The 11,254-nt window shown below is 41.2% G+C and overlaps 2 protein-coding genes across 2 annotated transcripts; one reads left to right on the top strand and one right to left on the bottom strand.

Moving 5' to 3' along the window:
• Nucleotides 1-891: 891 nt before the first annotated feature.
• Nucleotides 892-3,667, top strand: LOC311255569 (zona pellucida-like domain-containing protein 1; the record flags this gene model as incomplete). The annotated part of the gene is made up of 9 exons (XM_084350143.1): nt 892-985; nt 1,160-1,386; nt 1,480-1,670; nt 1,793-1,865; nt 1,955-2,052; nt 2,185-2,268; nt 2,362-2,533; nt 3,181-3,313; nt 3,510-3,667. 9 exons carry the CDS (start codon nt 892-894, stop codon nt 3,665-3,667), a joined length of 1,230 nt encoding a protein of 409 aa, XP_084206269.1.
• Nucleotides 3,668-4,142: 475 nt separating this feature from the next.
• Nucleotides 4,143-6,530, bottom strand: LOC311256187 (uncharacterized protein; the record flags this gene model as incomplete). The annotated part of the gene is made up of 5 exons (XM_084351036.1): nt 4,143-5,218; nt 5,328-5,421; nt 5,507-5,565; nt 5,712-5,798; nt 6,484-6,530. The coding sequence occupies 5 exons, from the start codon at nt 6,528-6,530 to the stop codon at nt 4,366-4,368; spliced, it is 1,140 nt and encodes a 379-aa protein (XP_084207162.1). The 3' UTR covers nt 4,143-4,365.
• Between the last annotated feature and the right edge of the window lie 4,724 nt (nt 6,531-11,254).

Genomic DNA, 11,254 nt, shown 5'->3' on the forward strand with positions numbered 1-11,254 from the left:
CATGTATTTGTAATGCAGTGCAGTATCTAAGTTATTGATTAAAGGAGTAATCAACACAGTATAATCACAATTAGCATATTATGGAAGAAGATTTAGCAAGAACCAGCAGGTTTTTACACAAGATCCCCGAATTTTGTGAAAAATATATATGATACTGTACATGTAACATATTTATAGCCAAGTTTACTTATCAATAAATATGTAAATAACATCCCAGTTTAACCTCATTTACCTGCACACTCAGTCTTCAATGATCATTCCTGATGCAGTGAAACCTGAAACAGCAGCTGTAGTTAACCTGAGGGATGTGTGTCAAATCCCACTGACACATTAATCTGCCGGGTTAAGATCTGACAGTAAACTCTGCCAGGAGCTGCTGCCGTCTAAACGAGAAGTCACGGTAGATACATGGACAAAGTGTGTGTGTGTGTGTGTGTGTGTGTGTGTGGTCTATAATTAGTTGGAGGAAGGGCTTGAGAGTCACACCTCAGTGGTTTTAGGTGTCTTGAGTCTGTCAAAATCTATAAAAGCCGAATTGCATGACTACCTCTGTGACACCTGCTCAGGTACCAGCTAAGGTAAGACCCTCCTCTGGTTGTCACATAGGTCTCTGTTTGAAAGTCACAGATTTTAAATTGCAGTACATAAGAATTAGTGAAAAATTTAAATATCATGGGTTTCAAGAGAATTAGACAGTTAAATTATAGTTACATAAATTACCAATTCATGTTTTTTGTAAAAATAATAATAATTTAAAAAACGTTTTTAATGCATTGCTCTGACTGAGTTAAAAATCTTATTTTCTGGCTATTTTATTGTTGGTTTTAAATTATTCTAAATATTATTTTTTCTCCATCTAGATACAGGATCACTCAGTCTCCTGCAGACAGCATGACTCTTTACCTTTGCCTCCCTCTGCTGGCTGCACTGCTGCATCCTGCTCAGTGTCTCTACAACTGCTCCTCTGTGTATGAGCGGACACCAGGTAGGTGACATTTCTACATTAAAATGTCTAAAAACAACTAGACCTTTGTTGTATATTTTGTTGAGTAGCGCACTTACATTATTCCAAATGTTTCCAACAATGTTCAAACTCAGAAAAATCCTTAACTTTAGTCAGCATAACATTGCATTTTCTGGCTCCACTCAATTTTCATAGAAAACTCGGACCTGACTGTCGACTGCGGCACCAGTGTGATCACCCTGGAGGTCAACCTGTGCACGGCTCAGTGGTCAGGCTTCAACACCACAGACCTGGCTCTGAACGGGAACCACAACACCACAGAGTGCCTGGGCTCTATCGACACCAGCGTGGACCCTCCGATCATCCGTTACCAGCTTCCTGTTAACCACAGTCAGGATAACCCCTGTCGTCATTCTCTGCAGGTCAGAAAGTATCTATATATTCAATGCATTTAGAGTTATGTGGTGATATAGAGGAAGACATTGCAATGACTGTGTTTTTGTTGCCTTGTGTAGATTGTGGATGAGGCCCCAGATCCAGCGGGTCCCTTCAATGGCTTCTCAAGTATCCAGTCAGTTATCATCACTGGGTACATAGACACACCCAGATCTGACCAGGGGCTGATCAGCTACGCCACAGATCTCTACTATCACTTCTCCTGCCGCTACCCGCTGGAGTACCTGATCAACAACACACAGATTGTGGCGTGAGTACCTCTCCATCTTTAAAAAAAAGCATGCATTGCGCAAAAAGGATATTTGGATGATAATTATTATAGTAAACATTTGAACACATGTAAAAAGTGATTGTCTTTCCATGATTTTTTAGCTCCTCAGTTTCTGTGGCGACCAAAGACAATAACGGAACCTTCATCGATACACTGAAAATAGGTGTTTATAATGTAAGTACAAGTTTGGATTGAGCTGCCTTGGACGCACTACTGAGCTTTCTCTCTTGATTTACTCTCTTGACTACCTCTTATTTCTCCAGGACAGCAGCTATGGCCACCCGTTAGTGGTCCCGGCAACAGGACTTGACCTACGAGTCAGGATCTACGTGGAGGTAAAGGCTGAAAACCTCACAGGAAAGTAAGTAGAGCATGGCCCACTTGGAACGAGTGCATGCTCATAGTGAATTGGTTTATCTGAAAACAAATATTGATATAAAAATCAGCACCGTGTATTCTTGGCAAACTCATTGGCCCGCTGTCCTGTTTTCAGTTTCAATGTACTGCTGGATCACTGCTTTGGTACTTCCTCTGCTTACAACCTGTCGAACAGTGAGCAGCACAACTTCTTCATTGGGTATGGAAGCACACATACGTACATGTGAGACTGAAGTAATCACCATATCAGTTAAAAAAAATGTAAACTATATCTAATAATTCTCCACTATAGCTGTGTAGTGGACCAAAGGACATCAATGACGAGCAACGGCCTTTCCAAAGTCGCCCGATTTAACTTCGAGACCTTCCGCTTTGTCAAGCACCGTGACCAAACAAAGTCCAGCATCTATCTGCACTGCATACTGAGACTGTGTGAGCCCGGCAAATGTCAAGAGCTGCTGTCTGTAAGTTGTAGAAGTCAAGTACACATGACACCAGGGAAAGTAAAGTAACCTTTAAAGGCAAAGATTTGAATATATGTACAGAACTTCCTCTTTTTTTTTGCATCTTAGGAGCCACATCAAAAACTCAATGAACCCAAAACACATAACAGTTGCTACTGATAACATTGTTTAAATGTGTGTGGAAACATTTTATTGCCTTGTATGTAAAGAGATGGAAATGACTGCCACAAACCTCGGATGGATTTGAATTAAGGATGCTGTGGTTTGTAGTCGGCACCTTGAACCCCCAAAATCTGTCTTCGTTGAGATTCATTTGTCAGTTTAAACCAAAAATCACAGAAGCCCTGAGAGGCAACAGAGAAAAGTCTGATCCAACTTTTTTTGTCTTATCACTCAAGAACATGTAACAAAAAAAGAGAAAGGTTTTGCTAGAATAATCTTTTTGAGTTCCTGAAATATGTTTGCCTTAGCACAATTTAGATCAGATATTTTTCAGCCTTGTTTTTTTTCTTACTTCCCTCACTAACTAACCCAAACCCTAACAAATAAATAGCACATTATTTCTTCACCTCAAGATGTATATCATATTGGCACTAGTTTTACATCGTATGACATATCAAACTAAACCCAACTGGATTGTTTTTCAGGCTTGTAATAATAACAGAAGAAGAAGATCTCTGACTCCTTTTGGAAAGGAAACCACCGATTCTGCCACTGTATCTGTTGGACCTCTTTATGTGGCCGATGAAGGTAAGTCTCAGCATAAAGCACAACGCCACTGTAGTGAACCATGATAAAGAAGCTGCCTTTTCACTTAATCCCTTTCTTTCCTCCTTCTAATAAAGACAGGCCATATTCTGCTGCCTTCAGTGAGTATGTTTATGAGTATGTTATTCATGAAATACATCTTATTGGTTTGAAGATTTCACAACAACCTAAAACGCGATCTCCATTAATCTCCCCCTGCGTGCTTCAGGCAACGACGCGGCATCAGAGGGAGGTGACGTGGACTTGACGGGCCTGGCGGTGGGCGTGGTGTTCGGCTCGGCTGCTGCTGTCCTGCTTGTTCTGGGTGGCTGGTTCATCCTGAAGAAGTTTTACTGGGTGGGAGGATTACCTCATGCCTTTAACTGACAGATGGACTGGCAAATTGACACCAAATCTGACACTGTTGTGATTTTTCAGTAATAATCAAATGCCCTTACTAGGTGACCATAGAAACAAAGGAAATACAGTGGTGTCTTATGTAACTATTTCTGTCTACACTTCATTTATTGGTTGTGAGGGAACAGTTAACCCTGAATGGTCGGTAAAAAAAGAAACATTAACTATAGAAGCAGTTAAAGAACTGGATAATTTCAATATTTTATATTATATGTATTATATATGCATTTGCAATGGTTGTTTTTTGTTATTTTCACTTGTTTGATATCATGTACATAATCTCAATTCAGTTTTATATTTTTGATCACACTCTGCAGTATATAAGTCAGAGCTGTTGCTATATTTTGTACAGATTTATAAATAAAATGTTTGAAATCAGGTTGGTGTTGGTGTACTCTGTGTTTATATTTCATAATTAAAGAAATGACAAAAGGTAAAAAAACAGGTAATTTGTATCAACTTTACTCTCCAAAAGCAGCATCTTTTTACACGGTACAGTAAATATATACTGACATTTATTTATACATTCATTTACATACAGAATGAAACAAACACACCAATCAAAACCTTACATTCATAAATATTTACACGCTACTTACTTTGCTGGGACAATTTCAAACAACAAACCAAATTCAGTGACAAGAATCACGTTAATTTAGCTGTCGCTGTCACTGCACTGAGTGCAGAATGTCTTGGATCAGAGCCGAGAGTTTAACTGAGAAGTCCTCCTGCAAAGAGTCGCCTGGCTGTACAGATGAAGAGGAAGAAGGAGAAGAAGAAAGAGACAGGCTGGAGGCTCCCTTGACCTCCAGCTCCTCCTCCAGCCCCTGAAACAGCCTCTCTATCCTGGCCTCAAACACTTGGCCCTGCAGAGCTGCATTTTGGCAGAACCGCTCCATACTGGCTGTCAGTTCAGCCCGATGAGGCTGTGCAGTTTCTAGCAGAGCAGCAAGCTCTGCTTTGAGAGCCCCTACCCTGTTCTGTGCCTCCACTCTGAGAGAACTCACTTCCTGTCCCAGCCTGGAGCTAATTTCCTGCCGGAGCTCATCCTCGCCAGCGCTCATCTCTTTCAGATGTTCAATCTCCCCCACAGCTTTGGTATGGAAGTCGCTGACGACATCGGCCACCTTGGAGCTGCTGTGCTCCAGGGATTGGCTCATCCAGTGGAAGGCTTCCTGGTAGAGAGCCGGACCGGTCTCTGTCTGGGCCTCTGCTGTCTCAAGGCCCTGCAGATAGAGTCTCAGCTGGCCACACAGATCTTGGGTGCTGCTGCTGAGAGAGCTCTGGAGCTGCTGGGTGAGGGGAGCCAAGCGCTCTCTCATGCTGGTCAGGGTGGAGCTGAGGTGGGCTGGAGATGAGGACAGCCTCTGCTGCAGCTCGGCCAGCTCTTGGCGCAGACGGACACGCAGACGCTCTGACTCCATGTTGAGTTTGCGTTGCATCTCTTCTGCCACAGGGTTTCTGCTGTGGTCATCTTGGTTGTAAAGGTTGCTGCTGTCTATGTCGATCTTGTAGATTTTGCTGAGCAAAGACGAAAACACTCATTTAGAAAGTATTTCGCTATTCTCTTTAAATATTTCACCTTGACTTTAACCTTTGTCTTCAGCAGCACTTAGTTTAATCAACTTACTCCACATCCTTTGTGAGGTCCGTCTTATCATGAGCCTGGTTGGCCCTCAAATCAGTCCAGTTTGCCTCCCTGCTCTCATGGTGCAGTGGGAATGCTAAACAGATATAAAAAATACATGAAAAAGAGAAATGCACTGCAAATTAAATTGTATTAAACAGCATTTGAGGAGTAATGTATACCTGAAGTTGTCAAGAATGACAGGACGAAGATCACGACTTTTAGGTGCATGTTCATCTTTCTGTGGAGGGACAGATCAATGAAACACATAAGAAATTCTTATTGGAATGAACAAATGACTGACTAAATACTCAACATTTCCACAAATACATTTCCTTCTCACTCTAAGACAAAAAGCTCGATACGTGAGAAGTGGCAGGTCTTTACCTGAGGATCAGGGTTTCTGCAGAGTGACTTCTCCTCTCCTCTGACTTATAAAGGCCCTTGTTATCAGAGCGGCAGCCCAAACTCTGCCTGTGTCAACAGTCAACACGTGGAGGGTCACAGTGATGACAGAACACAACATGCATACACACACAGAGCTACATACACACGCACACACACACACACAAACAGAGGTGAACCTTCATAAAACTTATCAGCATTGTTGCAGCACTGCTTTAAGGGAATTATGTCATGCAGAAGAGCACACACCTCTATAGGAACGAGTCTCAAAGGGAGAAGGTATTGCAGGTTTTCTGTGAGAATAAGAAAAAACATACTGCAATAAGATACAAATGCTGTTATAATAATGATATAGAAAGATTGTGCCAAATCAGCAAAGCTTTTGGACTTTTAATCTGAATTTAAAAAGTGAAAATGGTTGAAGTTCATCAGAGCGACCTAGAAAGTCCAGTTTTGGAGCAGATCATAGAACCTTGATGATCAGCGATTGTTTTGGATGCTTGACAATCAGTTTAAACACCAGTGTTTGTGCTTCTAGTCAGGACAAAACAGCCAGTGTAAACACTTTTGATTATGCAAAACCTTGTGTTTTTAATGTGTTCTGTCTTTTTACCGGAAAAACAAGACAGAAGTCAGTGCACGGGTCAACGTGAATTGCATTATTGAGTCTTTACGCTCATTTATAGTGTGTGATGTGTTTGTCTGCATTGTTGTTAGAATGGCTTCATAATTCCCAATGATCTCATTAACCTACCGTGTATTTATGAAAGTGATGTGGAGGGTTTTCTTCACGGGTGACATGTATATGTGGGTGAAAGTTTATTGCCGCTCTGTTAGATAAGTTGCGAGCAGTCATTGGAGGATCATAGTCCATGGCGACCATGATGAAATATGTAGGTTATTCCAATTATCCAAAGTCCAACATTTATTTCAATACAATAACAGAGTAGAGTGAGTAAGACTTTGGCTACTGTACATAAAAACAGCACTGTTGACTGCTTTCTGTAGCCAGTTAGCAACTTTAAAGGGGCACTATGTAGTTTTGGAGAAGAAATTCAAACTCAGAATTTAAATATATTAATATTAATGAGGCAATAATACAAACTCAGAAGTATTAACTGAATAAACAAGCCGCTCTTAGAGGAAAATCAGGTCCCCAGAACATAGTTTGAAGCTAGAAAGGTGGCAGGGTCCGCCAAATATAAACAAAGTAAAACAGTATTAAATCATATTGTCCTTTATACATTTTTTTCAGTCATGACAACAAAGAGAGTTGATTTAGTTTGTTTAGGCATAAAGAAAATCAGTCAGTGAAGATATTTCTCTTCTGATTAAAATGTCTTCCCCTACACTACATCATGCACCCTTAACATATGTGCTTACAGAAGGCCTTGTTTTACACATACTGTATGTAAGCATGAATGCACATGCACACAAGCATTAATTTAAAGTGTGAGAATATTTACATCTTTTTAAAAACATTTTATTCATGAACATTTTTCACATCCTGCAAAAAGAACCAAAAAAATTGGTTCATGGGGTGATCGGTAAATCACTGTAACTGGTTTATACAATAATTATGAGCGTTCTGCCTCATTAGCTCAGTAAACGCGTTTTTACACAGTTTTTGCTCCCAATTCTTATCGAGTAGGTCATCTGTTCTAGACGATGTGGGTGTTTTACAATAGAGGCCAGAAGTTGAACGGATTTCAGAAGCCAGTATTTTGCAATGATCCTTGAGGTGCCATCTTTACTTAGCGTGTCAAGGATATGTCCAAGATAGACAATGTGAATGTTGCAGGCTACTGACAGGGCTGCACATGAGGGTGGGGAAGGGGGCCCAGGAGAAAAAGGATGATGGCGATACTTACATAGAGAGAGAGAGAGAGAGAGAGAGAGACACACAGGGAGAGAGAGGAGTAAAGCAGATTAAATATAGCCCATTCACTGATCCAAACCCAGAGTTTTTGATTTGCCTGTTGCAGTTGCCCTCCAGAAAGTATGAATGTCTGAAGGGACAAGACCAGAAAACATGAGCATGATCAAGCATGATCTCTCCACATTCCCTCCAGCAGCATCGCTAACTGCCAATTCGTTTAGACATCTGTTTGGGAGTGGAAAAAAACAAACTAATCAAGTAAAACACTAATCTGTGTTTCCCAGGCAGTTAGTTCACAGCTCATTGGCCCCGTTGTTGTTTCACATCGCCTGTACTGTGCATTTATTCAGTGATGTGATGCCATGGTCTAACTCCCTTATAATGCCTTTATTTCTCCCTGAGATAAAAGCATCAGTAAATATGTATATGAATAACAACTGGTGGCCATCTTAGTTTAGAACATTTTGAATCTTTTGATATTCCTTAATAATTTTTCTTGTCTCACCTGTCCTCCGGTCCTGTGCTCTACTTGTGTTAACCTGCATTAAGTTTTGACTGCCTGCCTTTGCTTTTTGGACTTGTCTCTGCCTGCCTTTGTTGCTTGCCTTTTGGGTTTTATGTTTTTGGATTTCGCATTTGGACTTTCAGCTTCATTAAAGCTTGCTTTTATTTTCAGTCTGCCTGCCTCCGTGTCTGTGTTTGGGTCCTCTTTTGTGTAACTCTAACATTATGAAAATGAGACCAACCTGGTTAAATAAAAATATATTATATTAATTAAAAATATTGTTTTACAAATACCCATATGTCTGACATAGATTATCAAAAGATTACTGTCAGCTTCCATTCCATGGAAGTGGTACCAGCATATACCCATTTTCTATATCTATGATCCTGTTACTGGTGTAATGTCAGGGTCATACTGTATGAAATGACGAGACAGCTAAGCCAAGAGCTGGGTCTCCTGGTTCATTCCAATATAGAGCAAAGGGCAACAATCTAGCCTTGGTTATTACCTGGGAGGCGTGCAGAGATTACCTTCAGATTAACTGTATAATGGGCGAAGGTTTCCATGAAAACTTTAATCCTCTCTAATTCTGTAAACATTTATCTATTTAGTCATTTATTTTTAAACATAAAGCACATGCTTGTATCAGATACAGGTTGCATACATTAATAAATGCATAAGAGAAATCTTTTTGTGAGCTATACTGCAATTATATTCTATTAACTTGCAGAAAAAATGTTTATTGATGCAAATTACCACTTATGTCACTTACTATATGGGCCACACAGACCTTGACCATAGTCGTATTATACCTTCCACAAGATTTCAAGCCAATATCAACAAGTAAACACAAATAAACAACATTAATAATACTCACAAAGTTGCAGCTAGCTTGCATAAAGCCAGGGGCTATATTTGAGCAGAGATCTGAGTTTGAGATGGGAACTCAGCAGCTGCTGTGACAGACATGGTGCTAAGTAGACTCCTCTAAAGCAAAGCTGTGTTGATGCACATTGGGAGCCAAATCATTAATCAGTTTCATGGTTGGATTGAGAAGAACAAATGCAGTAATGTGATCCGGCGGCACCATGCAGCTGTACTCTCTGTTTTCACTTCTGCTTACCACCCTCAACTCTTACTGTCACCTTACCTCACAGGCCTCATAAATCTTTCAGCGGGCCATTGAAAGTTATGCAGACTAACCAGCTCACTACTTAGCTCACAGCTCTGTCTACCAACAGGCAGACCAGGTCATGTGTGCAGGAGAGGTTTATCGAAGGAGCGATGTTGTGACGGAATATCTTCACTGTGTTGGCCATGATGAAAAACGAGGCAGGAAATCAAGAGAATATTTACAGATCCTGGATGAGAACATTTCTTCCTGAGTCTGGATATCTGCTGGGTTACTGCACCAGGCCTCTACCTCAGCAGGTGGATGTATGAACCATGCTAAGGACATGCAGATGCAAGAGTTTCAAGTGTGTGTGGGGTCTGAGTGCCTTGCTCCTTACCCTGGTTGATGGAAACAACTACAGCCAACAGTTCCAGGAAAGGCAGCCCTGCCAGCCAGGTATGTTATCCTGACTGTCTAAGATTTCCCTGCATATGTGAAACTACCTCCTCTCCTGACATAATATTATTTTCCTTACAGGTTTCTACTGTCCTCTAGGGAGCTTCACTCCAGTCCCCTGTCCTAGGGGAACCTATGGGCCAACTGCTGATGCTGTTTCCATAGAAAGCTGTCTGAAGTGTCCTCCTCACCACTACTGTCCCAGACCAGGTCTGCCTGCCTACCTGCCCTGTGGCCCTGCGGCTCAGCAGCCTCTGTCTGGTCAGGACTCCTGCGTCTGCCCGGGAGAGGGACAGAGCTTCCAGGTGACACTGTGTTTTCACACCATACAGTAGTGGGATCAACCCATTCATCCCTGTGGCATGTGTGTTTCCTCTGGTGTCTTTATGTGATTGTGTAGTTCTACTGTTCCTACTCACCCTCATTTCTCAAGCCTATGATTTTTTTCTGTTCTGGTCTGCTCAGTCCTGGTACAGTGCACACACTAATATGAGAGTAGCTTCCTCACTGTCTCTCTGAAACTTTAGAAGGAACAATCTGTAGCTTCCAGCTGAAAGAGCTCTAGATCAGGTTCCCTCGCAGAAGGGTCTTGTTTCCTAGTCAGATGCAGCTTGCGCAGGTGTTGAGCCCTCCACTCATCAGCTTTTTATAAGGAGAATGAGATTTTTTTCTGTGACTGTTGCATCTTGTATGATTGACTTAAAGGAAGGAAGAGAAGAAAGGAAGGAAAAGGGGGAAGGAAGGACAAACATGAGGGAATCAATGGGGAGAAGAAATAAGAAAAACAGATGTTGGAATCAATACAGGAATAAAAAATGGAAGGAGAGAAGGAAGATAGATGAAGGAATCCATGAGGAAAGGAAGAAAGGATTGAGAAAACAGATGAAGGAGTAGTTAAGGAAGGACGGAAGGAGGGAAGGATGGACAACCATATGTGGAGAACAGGTGAAGGAATCAATGAAAGAATGAATGAATGAAGGACGAAGGAAGTAAGGATGGAAAGAAGGAAGTAGGGAAGGGGCAAAAGAATCAATCAAGAGAGGAGGGATGGGAAAAGACAGTAGATAGATAGATAGATGTGACCAGTATTATACAACACAGTGTTTGAACCCTGCTGCCTCTTCTCTCAGTCCAGTGATGGGCGATGCCACTGTACCATCGGCTACCAACCTTCCAACAACGGAGATGTGTGTGCACACAAACTGTATGATGTCTGCAGAGACGGAAAAACACGTACACAGCATGGGGACTGTCTGGACAGATATCAGTGGTTACTTCACTGTCAGCAGCAGGTTAGACCTTGTGTAATCATATCACAAACAGATGCACATACCAAAGTAGAGCAAAGGTAAGTGGCATGTCATTCACAAAACACAGGATCATTCAATCATTCAAAGATCTTTTTGAATCTTCCGCTCAAGGAAGAAATACGCTGCCATAGAAATGAAAACATAAAACTTATATTGTTATGACATAACTTTTATTGTTGTGAAAATAAACTTTTTGTTATTACAATATGCTATTTATTTTGTTAAAACATAAAACTTATATTGGTTTAACAAGAAACTTTC

This window comes from Pagrus pagrus (assembly GCF_965226575.1).
Source record: "Pagrus pagrus genome assembly, chromosome: 4".
In the NCBI taxonomy this organism is placed as follows: Eukaryota; Metazoa; Chordata; class Actinopteri; order Spariformes; family Sparidae; genus Pagrus; species Pagrus pagrus.